The 19,590-nt window shown below is 33.4% G+C and overlaps 1 protein-coding gene across 1 annotated transcript in view; it reads left to right on the top strand.

Annotated features, from left to right (window-relative positions):
* METTL25 (methyltransferase like 25) overlaps positions 1-19,590 on the top strand; it is an 87,239-nt gene that overhangs the window by 46,817 nt on the left and 20,832 nt on the right. The window contains exons 6-8 of the mRNA XM_084255099.1: positions 9,051-9,145; positions 12,801-12,830; positions 16,719-16,792. Coding sequence (XP_084111225.1) covers positions 9,051-9,145; positions 12,801-12,830; positions 16,719-16,792 — 199 coding nt within the window. The remainder of the gene's footprint in view (positions 1-9,050; positions 9,146-12,800; positions 12,831-16,718; positions 16,793-19,590) is intronic.

Here is a 19,590-nt window from a genome sequence, read left to right as displayed (position 1 = left end):
TAAATAAATAAATAAATAAAAATAAGAATATTGTGATTTATTATCATACAGATAGTAATTCTGAGTGAGATTACCTAAGTAATAAAATAATGAAAAGAAGTATTGGGACTGAATCTAAAGAATGTTCTAATGGAGGTTGGGAAGATGAGGCAGATCAACAAAGACAACACAGCAATGCCTTTTTACTTGGAAATATATTGTGATGCTCTTTCCATTGTTAATATATAGAAATTTACTAAATTTGTTTCATACATGACAAAGTATTCCTTGAAGTATATGTACCATATTCTTTTTCGCTTCTCCTGTGTTGGTTGACATTTGTTTTATAATTTTCTCCTCTAAGTTTTTCTTTTTTATCCAGTTCCATAATCTGTCTGGATTTATTTTTATTATTTGAGAAATGACTCTAAAATAATTATTTATTAAATAATCCATGCTTCCTCACTGTGATATGAAATGACACCTTTATTGTATAGTATATTTGTGGACTCGATTTAGTTCCCTTAATCTGTTGATTCCTATGATAATCCTATACTGTTTTTATTACTATAGTGTTGAACGCTTTAAAATCTCGTATAGCAAGCCCTCAAAAATTCTTATTTTTCAGAATTTTCTTACCTAATATTATGCATTTTCTCTTTCAAACGGTTTTACTTATTTATATATTTATTTTTTTAAAGGGTGACAATTTTGCTTCATTGTTGTACAAATTTGGCATCCAAATACAGTTTTACTCTTTTTTTTAGAGCCCAGATACAGGGTTATCAAACATGTTTTATAAAAGAAGAGATTTCAGTCAGGAAGGGCTGCCTGAAAGCAGCACGTCCATTGTCTGTGCTTAGTTATGGTGCACACTTGATGAACTTGATGAACAGCAATAGATAGGAAAGTCAAACAATAAGGTATTTCCTTTTCATATTTTGTTAGAACCCTTAACAATATTTCTATTGGATATGAAAAGAATACACCATCTTTCAAGGAAGGAGTAATTCATATTAAAAATGCTTACTTAATATTAGCAATTTCAAGCCACTTTAAAATTTGGAGATGAAATATTTATTTGAAGATCTTGCTGGGAGAGAATTGAAATGCTGATGACATCAGTCATTTATTAAGGCTTAGGTAGGAAACTTTACTTGAGTCTTTCGTACAAAATAAAATATATGTAATTTATCATAAAGTCATGAAAAGTTGCAAAAATGTTTTGTGCTTAGAAAAAATGATTTTTAAATTCTTATTATCATTACAGTGTTTGAATATAATAAACCTTGCTGACCAGATTCAAAGTAAAAATTGATTTTTTAAAATTTTTAAAAATATATATTTTTTTAAGATTTATTTTTTATTTATACAAGAACCGGGGTACAGGCCAGATGTGCGGGAGGGTGAGAGGAGTCTTCGAGACAGAGCAGGGAACAGAACAGGCAGAATGACCAAAATACATTGCTGAGGGGAGCAGTGGGTGAGACAGGAGAGGTCTGCCCTGCCATATGGGTTGCTCCATGGCCGGCATGGATCAAACCAGCACTGCAGAAGCTGCGGACAGCTTCACAGCACTGTGCTCAACTGCCTGCGCCACCAGGGAGACCCTAAAAATTGATTTAGATGATTCCTGTATCAAATAGATTTTAGAATCAAATTGTTAAGATTCATTAAAAATAAACTTGGGATTTTAATCAACAAGCATTGAGCTTGAAATCATTATGGAGAGAATTGATGACTTTCACTATGTAAATTTTTCCTCCTTGAACATAAATATCTCTTCATTTAGTTGATTGTTGTTTTAGAAAGTCATATTAATCTTGCCCAGTTTTAGTTTGGTTTAGCTAAAGATTTGTTATTTTTTTCATTCATATAAGAAATATCATTTGCCTGTCGCATGGTAGTCATTATTCAGATATGAAGGGATAGAAGATTGAACAAAACAAAGCCTGAACCCTCATCAAGCTTGTATTCTAATAAGAATGCATCGGGTAATTAGAAATAATAGATATATATAATGTTAAGTTATTGCAGGAGAAAAACTAATTTTAAATTTCCTTTTTTTTATTTTCCAAATGAAATGAGGTCATTTAGATAATCTTGGTTCATCTATGTAATTCTGTCGATTCACTTCAACAGAGTTCTATAGTAGTAGGCACTCGAAGATATAAAATAAATGAGATGCTCTACCCGGTTAGGGAGCTCATGATTTAGTGAGGAATTCAGAGAACTTTCATGCATATTTGAGAGTGATGTATTCATGGCCCATGGATCTTAAATGTGAAAATGAATTATTTAAAAAATGAAGGAAAGGAGTAATAAATTATAGATGCATAAACCAAATGCTGTTAAGACTAAAAGACTAACTAATATTTCATAACTAAAAGATGAAAGAAAGCTTTCTAAAGTTTGGTCTTCATTTAGAAAATTGAATGAATAGGGACAGACATCTTGAGGTTCTGTGGAAAAACCACTTAGCGGCAGGAATCTGTGTGGTTTGTTCTGAGTTGAAGATGAGGGTCTTGAAAACAGAAAATATGTCTGAAAAAGCAAATTAGGGACAGAATGTCAGAACCACTCATACGATGCTGTGGTGTCAGAATATTATTCTGTGCGAGAAAAAATATATTTTGTTCCATAAAAATATTTTTGGGAGATTATTTAGTGCAAAATAGTTGCATGTACTTACTTATATTTCTAAAAGGTAATATTTTGCTGGCATTATAGAATATAGAGTGTCATGGAGCTAAGTTCAAATATAAGGAGACTAGTTAGGATGCAGTTATAAAGGTCCAACTCCAGGCTACATTAGATAAGAACAGTAGGAACGAAGTAGCTTACTTCTCAATGACAGAGTCAGCTGACATGGTGACCAGTAGTGGGACAGGGTGGGACATTATTTTTGCCAATGTAAAATAATGACAAGGTTTTAGATTGGGTTATATATCGTTATTGGCAATCATGCTGTGGGATTAGGAAATGAGTCTTACTTTGCATATTTTTAATCAGGAAAAAGCTGAAAATTCTTATCCATAAACTCAGGAAGAAGTTGAGACTCAATATATGGGAATGAAATTTATTGGAGTGAATGTAATTGCCCAAAAGAACTTGTAGACTGAAAACAGCAAAGTGAATCATAATGTAATAGTAGGTACACTACATATGAAGAATGGGTAGATGCAAAGGCTTTTGAAAAGAACTTGTTATTCAAAACCAAAAGCACAGGACCTCTTAACAGAGAGTTTAAGTAGTATAAAATTTATGAACTGGTCAAATAAAATAACCACTGAGATTGATAATTCTTATTGACTGTGGGAATTTGTAATTCTAAAGAGTGAGAAGCCAAAATCAGATTGTATTAGTTCAATTATTCTTTATCATTAAACATTTTCTTTTATCCTTCTCAGTACCAGGCAATGTTTAAAAACATAGAGAAATAACTGGGTATGATAAAGCATATCTATTCAAAGAATAGATGCAAAGTACTAACTCAAAGTGAATATTCATGCCTGTGCTCATTGCAGTACCATTTGCAATAGCCAAGTTATAGTAGAACCCAAGTGTACAATGACATATGGACAGATGAAGAAAAAGTGGTGTGTTTAAACACGGTGGAATAGTATGCAACAATGAAAAAGATGAGTGCTTGTCATTTGTCATACCTTGATGGAACTGGAGGATAGGATTTTGCTAAGCAAGATAAGTCCAAAGAAGAAAAGCAAGTGCTGATGGTTTTACTTGTATGTGGATTTTAGAGAAACAAAGCACAGGAATAAAGAAAACTAACCCAAGAAATCTGACTGCAGAATTCATGCTACCAGAGAGGGTAGAGAGGGTGGAGAGCAAAGCAGGGAGTAATCACAATGGACTTGGTTAAGAAATACGGGGTATAGTGTGGTAACATATATCTGTAGAGCTATGAATCTATACCTCTGAATCACATACAGTGTTGTAAATCATTGTTACCTCAATTAAAAGGGAGAGAGAAATAATTGGGTATTGCAGAAGTAGAGGCTGTAAATATTGTTTTTCAATCTTACTCTTCAGTAACATTTTTAAAGAGCTTATCATGTATTAGGCATTCTTTTAAATTATTTTATTTCATGTTGACAAGTATTGTAGTTTTAATCTCTGCAGATGAGGACATTAAGGTATAAGAGAAAGTAATTTTCCCTAGATGACACAAAGCTGGAAAATAGGGTAGCCAGTTATGATGGTGCTATGATCTAAAAACTACATTAAAAAATAAAACAAAACTTTTAACTAAACTGAAACTAAAAATCTATATTAATTTAAAACCCAAAAAAGCACGTAAAAATTTCTACCCAGCAATGCTAGTAAAAAGACTAACATCAGGGCCTCCCCGGTGGCGCAGCTGTTGAGCGCTGGGTTGCTAAACTGCCCGCAGCCTCTGCAGCGCCTGTTAGATCCCCGGCTGCCGGGCGAGGGTCCCACATGGTGCACAGACCTCTCAAGCTGCCCGCCGCTCCCCTCAGCAGTGTCTTCGTCAGTCTGCCTTCTCTGCTCTCCCCTCTGGCTCTGGTGGATTCTCTCACCCTCCCATGCGTCTGACTGTACCCAGTGCTTATATAAATAAATAAATAAATCTTAAAAAAAAAAAAAAAAAGACTAACATCACAGCAATGCTACTGAAGAAAAAGGGAGGGAGGAAAAGCAAAGTTAAATCAAACTTTACATTTTGTGTAACTGCCATCTGAATACTGCATATAAATTTCGACATTTTGCTATTAAAAGTATTTTTTTTAGATTTGACTATTTGTCTATAAACATGTCAACTAATTATCATTTGTTTCAAAAGGGCTTCCTTTTTCTGTTTTAAGGAGGGAGTATCAAAAACTCTTTAAAATCTATAGTAAGAAAAATATCCTTTGTTTTTGGTCTCATAGATGCCACTAGTAAGAAAAACAAGAGTTGTTGAGGTAATATGGCTACATGTGTATATTTTAGAAAGATAACCTTAATCTAAATTAAAAAGGATGGATAAAAAAGACCAAAACAAAAGGAAAAGCAGAATTAGTTATTAGGTATTACATGTATCCAGTTAAGAACTAATGAAGATTCAAATGAAAAGGAGGTATAATTAAAAGGATTATATGTAAATATTTGGGGATTAATGTGGATAATGGAAATGGTTCCAAATTTCAAATTTGTTTACCTAAATGTACATTATTATTAACATAAGAATGAAGAACCTGTGAAATCTCTGCTTTTCAGAGATTAATTTTTTTTTCCTCATGTGCAGAAGACCACACTGTTCATTTAACCCAGTTTGGTGATGAGTTCTTTCGCTTTCCCCTTTTCAGCTTGGCAATGCAAGCCACAGAGTTTGGGTCTAGGATATCGCCTCTCCAGTGATGGCATATCTCATCATTTCTGTCATTGTAATTAGTCCTGGCAGATTCCACCAGCCTACCCAGGGCCCCCTTCTCTTGAGTTAATTTGCATGAAGGGGACTGTGGTACAGGTCTTTGTGTGGATGAGATGCCCCAGCCTGGCTTTCCCCTTAATAATGCAGTAGCAAACCATGGCAGTCAGGAACATAACCAACTTGATGGGATCCATACCGTGTACAATTTCTATAACCAAGCCTTCTTATACTCCCCCAGCGCGGTGACAGCATTAATGCCTCCTCAAAGGACAGGTGCTTTTTGCCAGTACCTTTCCTTTCAGCCAAAGCCAACAATCTCTGATTCTGTACTTGTGGGTCTGTACTTGTGGGCCACCTTAAGCAACTCAGTAGACTAGTTGTTTGGCAGTCTTAGGCTTGAGTTTCTGCATAATGGCGGGAGGCACATTCAGTCACTTGTAAAAGATAGCCCTCTGCTGCTGCAGCCAGATGTAGTAGGGCCATTAGACAAAGCAGGTAAGATCCCTTTGGGTTGGATGTCTTGTCCAGTGGCCAAAACTCTTGGGCCTTTTCTCAAATGTGAATTATCACCTTCATAGCTTCCTGCATCTTTTAATGGCAGGGCCCTGTGCCACCTTCTTCCCCTTGGCAGACTTTTTTTTTTTTTTCTTTTTGGCATGTTGAATGTTTCCAAGACAGAACAATTAATGTATTTCTACTGTCAACAAGGAAGAATAAAAATTAGAAGACTGAAAAAACAAGAAACTTCATTTTTTACAAAGTTATCAATTAAAGATAGCATGAAAGTCATCCTAGCGGAAAGTGATTTGATTTACTGATAAGGGTGGGTAATTCCAGTTTGACTAGAGTTGAATATAAATATATGAATGTGGTTAATTAGGAGACTGATTCTTAGCAATAAAGATGGTGAACTCTGTGACATGGATTCAGAACATAAAAGGGAGCCTTATTCTTCACTGCCATCAGAATGAAGCTGAAGAAATGGATTGCAAACATAGCATGAAATAATGCATTTTTTTTTACATTGTAGGTGTCCTGCCTCTTATCAAATTTATTGTTATATGTCTGTTGTTCTGACTAGTTTTCCACCTCTTCTATATTCCAAAATCCTCTGGGTTCACAGTTATTACTAAAGTTGCCAATATCTGTAGTCTTTTAAAAAGTTGCCAATATCTATAGTCTATTATATTCCTCTCTAATCAAATCCTAGCACCTTTCTGGGGAAGATCACCTGCCATACACCTCAAGCAGGGGAGTTTTCTGTCACATATTCTTTGCATGAGGTAATGGCCTCATCATTGCTATTTGTAGACTGTATTTAGCATTTAATCTTTGAAGAATCACCCACAGAATGAATTAGAGCCACATATTTTTTATCTTTCAAGTTATGTGGATCAGGAATTTGGGAATAACTTAGATATGGGTTTATTATATTAGATTTTTTGTCCTGGAAATAATATACCCTTTCCAATGTAATATATTTTTCAGAAATCCTGTTCCTCTTTCTATCTAATGTTAAGTAGTAATTGTTCTCAGAGTTTTCTTTAGGTTATTACTGAAGGAGGATCTTTCTATCTATTTTCAGGAAAGTAGGTGTGCTTTTTTTAACAGTTGTGTAAGATAGATTGCAGACCTGTGATGGTGTACTTAATTATACCTTTCATTACAAATTAATTGGTTGTTTCTTAAGTGGAATTCTTTTCATATTTGGCAATAAGTTAATTTCAGTTTCCTCTTTTCCAGTAGGTATTTGGCTGGGATATTAGAAGTTGGGGGATTGTTAGTCAACTCTCACTTTAAATTGTAAGATATTCTGGTATGGTTTTAGAGATTAATTATATCATGTTGGAAGCACAGTTTGTTATTTTTATCTTCCTCTAATTGCATGATTTGGTTTCTCATTTCACTTAGGTTTCTGCTCAAGTATCTCATCCTTCGGAAAGACTTCTTTATTATTAAAACAGAACTATTCAACTAGTGTGTCACGCATGTTTTATGGGTTTACTGAGATATTGCTTCCTTTAACTGCTAGGCTTTGCCTCAGCACAATCATCATCATCTGTTTTTTTTCCAGTGTGATGTACAAATTTTGCAAGAGTGTTGTGCTATAAAAAGTTTGGGAAGCATTAAGTTAAGATAAAGATGTAAATTAGGTTCAGACCGAAAGTAACAATGTCTAAAAGAAGACACAGGGTTATTTCTACTTTAATCCAGAGGTAGAAGCTCCATATCAGAAAATCTCCCAAGGACCCAGAATCTTTCTCTTTTGTTACTGTACCCACTGCTGCTGTTGTTTATATGACCACGGTATACTCACAGCCACAGTATATTCCTGATAAAGGAGGGGTGAAGGAAGTGTAGAAAGTGTGGAGAAAAGAACATGCTCCCCACCCTTTGAGCATATGGCCTAGGATTTGTAGGTATCATTTCTGCCCACATCTTCCATTGGCCAAAGCTCAATCTTGTAACTCTCCTACTGGCTGCATGGGAGTCTGGGAAGTGCAGTCTTTAATCTGAACTGCTGCATACCCAGCTAGAAATTGAGCGCTCTGTTACAAGAAACAAGAAAATAATGGGTGCGGTGCAGGAGGGGGATGAACTAGCTGTTTTATTGGCTAGTATCTTTCCTAACCACTCTGACTAAAACCTCACAACTGCATAACTCCTTATGTTTTGCAGTAAGATCTAAGTATTTCTCTTTTTAGTTGTAAAAGAAAAAAAACTACTTATGGTAGTCCTTTCTTTTAGCAGTAGCAATCATGCCTCAGTTATATTGTAAAGTCTTCATTAAAACCCAACTACTGTTTCAAGTCATTTCAGACATAGAAAGTAGTCCAGGGTCTCTAGGACCTGGATAACCTCCAAGGGCTCCATGAGTCTAGTGAAATTGTCTTTTAATTTCTTTTAACTGTCCAGTTTTCATAAAATTTACATTCTTATTTTCCAGGTTTTAGAAATTGGGTTATTTTCCTTTTCAAAACCCTGTGTGATTAATAGTTCTATAGAGGAGATTTGAACTTCAGCAAGTTGCATATGTAAATGCAAGTTAGTTGGGCAGCAGATACCTGTGACTAAGCAGTGAATGTTGATTTTTGTTGTTGTTACTTGAACCTAAAATGCAATTGAGCCAAATTGAATCACTGTTTAAAATATTATAGTCTTTTAATATAGAAAGAAGGGTCTGTCCAGCTGTTCTTTTTCTGAGAAGTGAGCATAGAGGCTGGAAAAAAAAATTGATGTTTCAGCATTGTTGAGAATGAATTAATATTGTTCTAAAATAAATTCCCCAATGTCATATTTAATATATCATTTTTGCTAAAGTTAGGTTAGCAATAAACGTCCTGTATCTCAATAATTATCTGCTATATTTACACTGAACATGAAATGCATTTCCAATTTAAATTTCTGTTGCTAAATATTAGAGAAATGATTCAGACATTTGGTTAGCATCAGACCTGGAGCTTAAACACAAAACAGCTGTTGTTGAGAAAATACCACTTTCATAACATTAATATGCTTTCAATTAATGGACTGGAATGAACTGTTAAACATTACCACTTCCATGTTTAACTACTGTTTGACTCTTTCACTGACTAATTTGCTTTCCAATGTATTATTTACTTTAACTGAAAGAGAAAGAATTTCATTTCAGTGATCCATATTTTTCCCCCATCTGCAGAATGTACTCAAGAAAAGTGGGGATTTCCAATGTGCCACTATTTAAAGGAAGAGAGATGGTGCTGTGGTCGTAATGCCAGAATGTCAGCATGTTTGGTATGATTGTATATTGTTCTGGACTAAGAACTTTGTCTAAATGTTTTAAAATCTATGATTTTTGACTGATACCATGTATAAATTCCAGATTTTGCAGTGTCATCATTAATGCTTTTGTGCCTTGGAAAAATGAGAACAAAATGACTTGTCCTTCCAGTATTATCCACTCTCCTTACAGTGTTGTAACAATTTATAGTTATACTCTAATGCAGAATTATATTATACCTACTTAATTTTTTGTATGTGATTATTACTTAAAATGTACCAACTACCAAGTCTTCAGCTCAGAAATTATTTTAGTGCTTTATCCACAGCACGGTGTTATAATAGGTAATTTGTTTATAGTAGGTAGTCTCCTATTTTTCTTACAAAATGGGAAATATATTATTTAGCTTACTAGAAATAACTGTTTAGTTAAATAAAACCTTTATTGTGCCTGATTTGTCTAGTGTCTTTAGACCTAGAACACTTTAGTACATGGTTTTATCTGTTCGTGGTGTGCTACTAGTTTACAAAGGAGCAGATGCAAGTTAAACAGAGTAAATTGTTTTGTCATCAGAAACTTAAAATGTAGTTGATTAAATACTGTCATGCACTGCATTGCAATGCTTAGAGGTCACCCACAAACCACAAATACCATGGAGGTCTTTAAATTCCTATTGTCTAGTAATATCATAGCCATCTTGAAGTCTTAGCAGCTGCTGCTTTCTACATCTTCTGTTTACTGCATCTCTTGATAACATCATTTCTCCTTGTGCTAGATTTAAATTTGCGTTGTTTTGATCGTCATGGCCACAAGCATACAAAATACACTGTGCAGGCTGCCAGTAAGAGATCATGTAAAGTGTTTGACCTGGAAACAAAATTAAAAATAAGGACTGTGAAAGGGGAAATTCAGTGATGGTCAGCTAAAGAGAAGCAACTGATAACCTGAATTGAAAATCAGACACAGAATATTGCTTTCAGTGTTCAATCCCAAGATAAATTGATTATTTTAGGGTCATTATTTTTGTGCCATTATCATAGCAATATAAAAAGTAGCATACCACTGGTCTAGGTATGTTTATGAGAATTATTTTATAAATCTATGCTCAAATTTTTGTAGTTACTCTTAAAATACCTTTCAGGAAATTTGTGTTGTTCTTTCATTATATCTGTAAATGATACTTTCTTAGGGTCTCATTAGAATGGCAGGTCATTCTTGGAATGACTTGATTTCCAGAATGCTGGCAACATGTTTTATATCTCCAGGCAAGAAACTGAGATAGTTTTTTCTAGGGAATCTGACTAGCCTAAAAGGAGAGACCTAAAGATATTAGCATCAGGGGTTTCACAACAAAACAAAACAGATATCACCTTTATGGAGAGACCTGTATTTAGTGGTCCTCACTCATATGAAAAATGCTTCATCAGGCTTATGATGCCCCTATTTTAATTACCAAAGACAGCCCAGAGTCACTACATGTCTCAGGAAAGTCTGCTATGAAAAAAACAGAGGTCAAATAAACAAATACATAAAAAGGAACTTGGAGGAAATGGAGTCTATCCAAAATAAAACAAAATAACTATTAATATCCCCAAGAAAAACAAAAGAATATACTGTATCTACAAAATATTAATTAATTACTATAAAAATAAACACTTAACAAGCCACAAAAGCAGAGTTGTTGGAAACAAACTCCAAAACATAGAATTTGTAGGCCGTGCTGGAACTTTCCCTGCCTAATATCAGCCTCCTAAGGAATGGCCATCTTCTTACATGCACCAGTTCCTGACCATCTTAGCTTTTAACAACTCTTAAAGTGATTCTTGTTTTATTGCCTTTTGTTCAATCACTGACCTTTGTCACAAATATTCAAAGTTTAAGGGGTTAGAAACACAAAAGACACCTTTCTGGTGACACTTTCAGATTAATCGTTAAGGATGCTAATGAGAAATAAAATTTCAATTAGATTAGTGCAATCTTATCAGCATTCTTTAAGATTGATAAAAATGTATACTTTACTATGAAATGAACACGTCTTCTTCATTATCTTTATTGACCTACAAAAAAGTTTATAAGAAAATTCTTATCACCTACTTGATTATCTTTTACTGTGTAATCAAAATTTATCATTTGTATTTCTAAAATAAACTCATCAGCAACACATGTCAAAAGTAGTCTTATGTTATATGCTATTTCATTGACACCAACTAATTTATTATTAAAAACTGTTTTGCTTCTTTGTTCCATTTAGCCATTTAGCAAAAGCCATAATAAAAATCTAAACTCAAATTAGCACGGCCAGTACTATAAATGAATGATAAATTGTTTTCTTCAATGATAAGCCTGTTCCAGACATATCTGTTTCATTTAATATGAAAATCTCATAACTATTTCCTGTTTTTATGACCCTCAGATTCTACATGTTCAGTGAAGGTATCCTTCAAAAATTACTTTTTTTCCTTCAATATCTGCCAACCAAATTTTCATCCAATAAATTCTTTTCACCCTAAATTTCCATGGTGCAAAGGAATAAAAAATCAGGGTTTAAAGAACAAGTTTTTAGTTACTGCTCAATTGCTGCTGACTTGCTGACTTTAGTTACTGCTGACTTGCTATGCAGTCTGAGGGAAGCCACTTTATCCTTTATATCTGCAAAATCTGCATTTACACAGGATTATCTGTAAATCCTTTCAGTGTTAAAAGCATATAATCCAGCTCTCTCTAAAAAATATTATTTATGAAGACAGTTATGAAACAAATATGAGTTTTAAATTTGAATATGAGGATTCATTATATAGTTGTCATTACTTTCCCTTGTTTTAAATATTTTCTAATTAAAAATTAAAAATAAAATTTAAGTTAATATTAATTTTATTTAATCATATTTAGTTAAAAAATGATAAAGTTGTGGAAATTTAGGTCTCTAATGGAAGTTTTAGAAGACTTTATTCCATACTTAAATTATGACTAATCTTTCATGTATTGTTTTCATGTATGTTGGACTATGAATACCTGTTAGAATTATAGGGAAATAGTTTATAGAAATATCTGGAGCTTAGATAAATAAAATTGTACATAAGTAATATAAATAAATAAAATGCACAACTATATATAAACTAGTGAAAACATGTATTTTCTCTACTACCTGGCACTTGATCATATGTAAATTTAATTTGAACTCATATGTCATGCAGAAAAAAAATGCAAATTTTTGAACTAGGATTTCATCTATATTCCATTCATTTTGTTTTAATAAAATGTTTAATAAAAATTGGAAGAACATGTTTAAAAGTAGCTAATAAATATGTCTAATTATTGCACAATATTATTGATTTAGCTACACAAAAAGTGAGCCAAGAATATGTCATTTCACTTCTCTCCTTTTTTCTAATTCTTGTGAAATTCAAGGAGTGTATGTTTTCCTTCTAAAATTAAGGTGTGCGTGTTTGTGTATATGACACATATCCATTACAAAACTAGCCCTAAATTATATACATAGACTAACATTCCTTAATGATAGTAACACTTTTAAGTGTATAAACTTACAAGTATCACTTAATTAATCTTTTTAACAGTCACTTTTACAAGCCCTTATACAATGTGTTTATAAGTCTTGCATGATAAGACCAAATACATCAACAGCTTTTGTCTTGTGTTTTCTCCTTAAAGGCATTGGAACGGGTTGCAGTTGGCCAAGGGGTAAGTAAGAGTATTTTCTCTGACCCAGTTGATGAACAGTGTATTTTCTCTCTCCAGTATTCTTCCTATTTGACCTGCTGATGAACTCAAAACCTGGTGGGTTTTGATAAATATCACCTCTTCTTGTCATCTCTTCTCAAATTTACTCATTTTCTGTTAATTAAAAAGAGAATGAACTTTCAAAAAAGTACATTAAACTTTTAGGAAAATATCTGCGTTATACTCTTGTGCTAACGTTTCTCATTTCTAAGTTTTATGCTAAATAGTCTGTAAATACTTCTATAGAATGCTCTTGCTGACTATTATGCTTTTATGGGCTTAATTGAAACAAAGATAAACTTGGTATAGCATTTAATTTCTTTTTTATCTGTAGTTTAAAACACATAATCAAGTTGGTTGCTTTTTAACCTTTTTCTTTATTGATTTGATTATTCGTTAGTTGGAATAACCAAGTCAATTTGCACATATAACTGAAGTTAAATATACCCCTCAGATAGTCTTCTCCAGTTGCCTTCTCACTTTATGATTCATGAAATACACTAGGAATTTTTAAAGATTTTTTAAATAGTACTTTTTAAGATTTTCACAAGATATTTTGTTGCATCTGAATTTTAGAAATCTCTCATTTGCTTCTCTCAAAGGAACATTCATCTATCAATTTTAATTTTAAGTAATAATTAAAAAAAATAAAAGCACTTGTAAGTATGGATGTTTAGTATGAGTCAGGTAAAATGGATGCTAAGATCTGTGATTTTTTGAAGTATATATTCACTATAACTATCTAAAATTGATAAAAACTGATTTTTAAGACATTAGAACATTTTGTTAAGTTTCGTGAACTTGAGTCTCAAACTGCTGGTTTGCATTCTGCCTTCATCAGTTACTGATTTAACCTTTGACTACCTGTAGAAATTTTTCGTTCTTTCACTTAATTTCTTTATACATAGGGTAACAATAGTACTTTCCTTATAGAGTTGTGAGGATTAAATTAATAAAAAGTGTAAAATGCTAAAGCAATGTCTGACACTTAGGAAGGCCTCAATAAATGTCAATTGTTACTGTTATAAGAATAATTATGGTCATGAAAGTCATACCTATATCTACATGAAGTTTGCCAAAGACCACTCAAAGTTTTCTTCATCGATTACGATACTACATATATAGTAATGTAGGTAGGAACTATTATTATCTTATGATTCACACAGAAAAATGTTAATTAGTAAACACTAAGATTTTAATCTCTGACTCTAGAGCCCAAACTCTCAACTACTATACTACACATCACTTTAGATGATTCCCTAAGGGTCCAGAGAGGAAAGCACCTTTAACATCATAATGTCCCAATGCATTTGTGTGGTATTTTTCAATTTTCCCCAAGTGCTTGCTCATGTTTGCAGTTAATCTTATGAGTTGGGTGTTATCCCAAACTTGAGACCATAACACCCAGCCGAAGTTAATAGTGCATTCTAGCTCCCTTAATTAATTGCAGAGTCCTGACTTCCAGCTTAATGCCCTTTCCACTAGACTTGTAAAATGCATGTCTAATATATATTCTTTAAGGGTGTTCTCTTTCTGCTCCCTCCCTTTTTAAAATGCATTAAAGTGTTAAGTTGATTTATCACTTGTGAAGGAGAGAAAGTAAACTCTGAGCCACATCCAGTTTATTCCTGGAATAGTCAGGCACAGGCTGCTGGAGAAATGTTGACTCCCTTCCCACTTTACCCCCATCTGTATTTACCAGGATGGATAGTCCTAGCTATTCCAGGAATGCACATTTGAGGGCACTTCATAACTCTCTTCCCTTTCTCTTAAGAAACAGCTGTAAAGCTTTTATATACTCAGGGTAACTTCGAAAGTTGATTTATTCTATACTGTTTATATTTCTCTATGCATTCCATTTCTGTGTGTTTGCTTGCTTAAAATGCATTTTTTGGTCTTTTTTATGGTCTTGCTACGATCAGTTTTTAATAACACTATAAATATACATTTGTTTCTATGTTTTAGGTAATTTTTCTCAAAGGCATGGGAAAGGAGTGCTTTAACTATTTTAGGAGTTTCTTGTGAAATACATGTAAAATTAAAGTTCTCATCTGTTACAACTGATTAAAATATTAACAACTTTGTAAGCCATTTTTAATACTAATACTATTTTTTTCACTTTGTGCAATAAAAGATTTCCCAATATGCCTTGAATTTCAGTCGAACAATGCAAATGTAAGGGTAATATGAAGGGAATTGCAGCATTTTTGTGGGATAAATGGAAATATTGGGAGGCAGTATGGAATAGATGATAAAATAGAAATTTTAGTTCCACAGAAAAGAATTCCTCAAGAAGAAAAAATGTGAGATGGAAAATATGTCTAGAGATAGAAAATTCTGAATGAAATGTTTTGGAATAATCTTCAGGAAAATTTAGAAATCAAAGCGTTATAATTGGAAAGACATTTTTTATTAGAAGTGTGCCTTGTGAAGTTTATACGTTTTAATGTGGGCACTCAAATATATGTACATGTCAGCATTCAGTGAGTTATTTTAGGAATTGAGTTGGTGACTGTGGTATTCCTAATGTCATTTCCTACTGGAATCACCCTTTCCACAAAGCAGAGAGGATATAACTTGTTATCTTTGAAAGTCCCCTGGCAAGAAGATCCTGCAAGTTAGGCTTTCTCCCCTGAGCTAAAGATAACAATGCCCCCCCCACCCCCCCCCGTAAAACCTTAAATGTGAATGGCCCATGTTCCATTTCCAACTTGTAGTTCTTTCCGTCTCAGCACCTTGGGTACTGCGTTTATGATGTAATATGAGGGAGAGGGGCAGTAGAGTAGGTTTTCCATGTAAGAGCACTGGCAAAATTTTATTTTAAACTTAATCTGAATTCAAATACATTTATTCTAATTGCAACTGGATAAAAATAGCTGTTTTGACTTTTGAAGGAGTATTAAAGTTACAAAAGAATAACTGAATAATAACTGAATGGCTGTATGTGTTTTACCAACTCTAAAACTTCCCATTTTTAGTTTTTACCTTATTAGCTCCCAGTTTATTCAGTATTGTTCACCTCCCTCCATTTTTGCTCGTTTTTATTCCCCCCCCCCATAATAACTTTGCATAGACACAAGGTTATTGTTGCTGATATTAATATGTTAGATTTTCCTATACTAACAGTAGTAGATCTGTGGAGATGTGGATGCAGTTTTGTAGTTTATTTTTAAGAGTATCTTTTCAATTGCTGCAGCAATGTGCTTTTTCTTTTAGATATATAGTACTTTTCTACCTCTTGCTCCTGCGAAACTATCATGCTTTATTGGGGTCTTTCTCTTCAGCCATTTCTCTTTCATTTGGAAAACCTTTGAGCCTTTATGGACTCCTCCCACCTCTTTTATCAAAGGAATGAAGCCTTACCAAGACTTCAACTTGGAATGCTATATCCTTTCCAAGGTCTTTCTTTTAACCTCTATAGTAGCCAATGTTATGGTGTAAGTCCTAGATGATATGACAAATCTATATTCTCTTCTCTTGCGCATATCCTGTCTGACTGCTCTCCCATAGGCTCCAGAACTGACCTGGCTGGCTGTGAAAATTTTTTTCTACATTTTTAACTAATAAGTGCTCCATTTGGGACATTAGCTCATTTTTCTTTCATTATGCCTTTCTTCCTCATTCACTACAATTTCTTTTATAGTTTCTTCTATTTTATAGAATTGCTTTTCATTTACCAGCCTCAAGGTACTATTTTAAAATAGAATGGAAAAATTATAAAATTTACATCTAACAACAAAGTTTTTCACACTCACTTATGATCCCAATTCTCTGGGATTGATTTGGTTTCTGGTTTTGTTTTGTTTTCCATTTGTTTCTTGTGCTTATATATGTCTACATTTTTTTCAGCTGCCTACTGAATCACTGTTCTATCGTGCCGTCCTTCAGGATATTATTAAAGATTGTTATGGCATCACCAAATGGTATGAGGATTTTACTTTAATAAGAATAACTATGCTGTATTGTAAGTGAAGTGCCTTTTAGTTCTCAGGTAAATTTATTTAGGATGACTCTTACTGGTAGAAGAATTGCTGAAGTTGAACATAATGTCAATAATAACAAAGAAGAATACAGTAAGTGTGTCAGGTGAATCATTATTAAAGTGAGGGTTCTGCTGATTTTTTTTTGTCCTGAATGATTGAGAAATGATAAAGTAATATATGTAAAATGAACTTTACCAGTTTAAAAGTGTTGAATTGTTACAGATAAGTAATTTGGTGAATATAATATTATATGAGCAGAAGTTATGTTTAAAATGGTTCACAAACAGTACAGCATAACACTTAATCTAATTAAGACAGCTTTCCATCATAAATAACCTTTATGGCCATTCAGGTCTCTACTGGTAAGCTGGTAGCCCTTATTATGTTTTGTTTTGTTTTATTTATATTTTCCCCAAATCACATGCTGCTTGTACAAAGGCAAGGAGTAGCATAATTTTTCCATAATATTTGTTCAGCAACTGCTCATTCAAGCACACATTTTCAATCCTGGTAAGGTTCATGAATCTTCTCTTATTAACTATAATTTTAAGATTCAGATAGCCACTTGGCTGTAATAGGATTATTCTTCAAATTAAAAATAAGGCAGTTTTTCAGTTTCTCAAAAACTACTCCATACTTAACTAACAGTGATAGAAGAGATTTTGGATTAACTATTGTTTCTCTACAAGAAAAAAAATCTATTTGTTACTACATAGAACTGTCTACAACTACCTTTGACTTCAACTGTCACTCCTCAGTCTGTCCCACCTACCACTCTCTTTTCCATATACTTACCATTCTTCAATATGTCAAAATTGAATTTCTCATGCTTTCTGGAAAAAAGGAGCTTTTGAACTCCTTCTCTTACCTCACCCCAGGATGCTAACCTTGTTGGAAAAACATCACAAAATTGTTTACAAATTTATATCAACTCAAATATTGACTGCCCTATCTTCTAATACCTCTACTCTGTTACAAATGTATTTTTCTCTTAAAGACCAATTTATCTTTTCTAAACCTTTCCTTTCACTTGAAAATTCATCATTCTCCAACTCGCCACATTCCTGCCTTCTTTTACTACTCACGTGATAGATGGGATTTCTTATAAGATTTCTTTCATTCCAGAGCCTCATTGACTTTTCAGTCACATTTCACCATAAAGATAATTGTTTTTTGCTTTCTTTCTTATTATCTACCACTAAACTGCATTCTTGTAAATTTCTTTTTCCTACTCTGAACATTTAACCTATTTTCTTTAAGGCTTTATCTTCTTCCTCTGTTCCCTGAGTGTATCTAGGCATTCTCAAATGTTTTATATTCATCTCTTTGTATTCCCTCTTTCTCTTTGTACTTTCCCTCAGAACAAATTGAATTTTGCATATGGTTTCCACCTCTTTTCAGAAGTTCAACTCTATATCTCTCATTTTTATATGAACAGCTGCACCTAAGTGCCTCAACAGATAGATCAGACTGAACCACATTCAAAAACCAAAGTCAATGTCTAACCATTCTCTTTCTTTTTCTTACTTCTATTCTTTTGTAATTTCTGGGAATAACATGATCATCATTGAGCTTTTGAACTCTTAAGAATGTATTTGATTCTTTTCTTCTCCCATCATCACATTGGAATTAGTTCTAATTAGTTTTCAAGACTTGCACATGTTACATCTTTTAATCTAGCAATTGTTTATTGTGTGGCAGCAGCCTGTTAGGTTCTGTATGCATAGGATGTGTCCACACAGTAATATTTCATATTCTAGTCATAATAAAATGTGCAAAAATCAAAGAAAATTATAGAAACCCACTTACAGTAGCAGCTGACTACATGAGAAAATTAAAAGTGCTGGGAATATGGATACATGTGTGCACACATGTGTGTCTACGTAAATTTATTTTTAGTTGGTTTGATAACATCAGTAACCTATCAAAGAAGAACTACAGAGTAGATATCAAGGAGAAGATGGAAGCTAAAAGATGAGTCCAGATTTTAAAACTGCTTTTTTCCAGAGACATGTTAATTTTTGATTAAACAGCTATCAGCCAGTTAATAGAGTGGACACGGAGTGAGCACAAATTTCAATAGAATAACAGTTACAAAAAGATAAAAGTTACAGTTCATGGCCCACTTAGAATGAGGACTCTATAAACCAGCTAAACCATTCATACTTTGACTTAGAATCCTGGATATTCACACTTTACGAGTGAAGGTAAACTAGAAATAGAACTAAGATGAACTAAAGTCTTACTTCAAATTATCTCAAGCTGTGATTGAAGTATTTCAGATTGCTGTATCTTCTAGCTTCCTGCTGAATCAAATTGTCCTGGACAAAAATAGTGTACATCTAAGCTTCAAATTATCACTACAGTTTGCTATATACAGCATCTGGCAATCAATTCAAAATAAACAGCCATATGATGAAACAAGACAACATGACCAAAAGCCATAATAAACCATAGTCCAAAGGAGCAGACCCATTGAGGTACAAAAAAAAAAGTTTTAAATTAACTGGGCTTGAGAGACTCACTCTGGGAAAAATGAAATGGATGTACTTTTTTCTAAGTCGCTTGCTAAATACAAGTAAAAACCCAAAATGTTGGAGCTGAAGAAAACAATGATTGACAAACAGTGTTGGATATAGACACACAAAGATCTCCAACAAGATCTCTCTCTAGCCAAAGGACCAGGAAAATGAAAGCCTGAGAAAAACTTTTAGACAAACCTGCAATACTGCAGCCAA

The sequence above is a fragment of the Talpa europaea genome, assembly GCF_964194135.1.
Source record: "Talpa europaea genome assembly, chromosome: 15".
Lineage (NCBI taxonomy): Eukaryota > Metazoa > Chordata > Mammalia > Eulipotyphla > Talpidae > Talpa > Talpa europaea.
The sequence above is the reverse complement of the archived record's forward strand: the minus strand, read 5'-3'. Positions and strand labels throughout refer to the sequence as shown.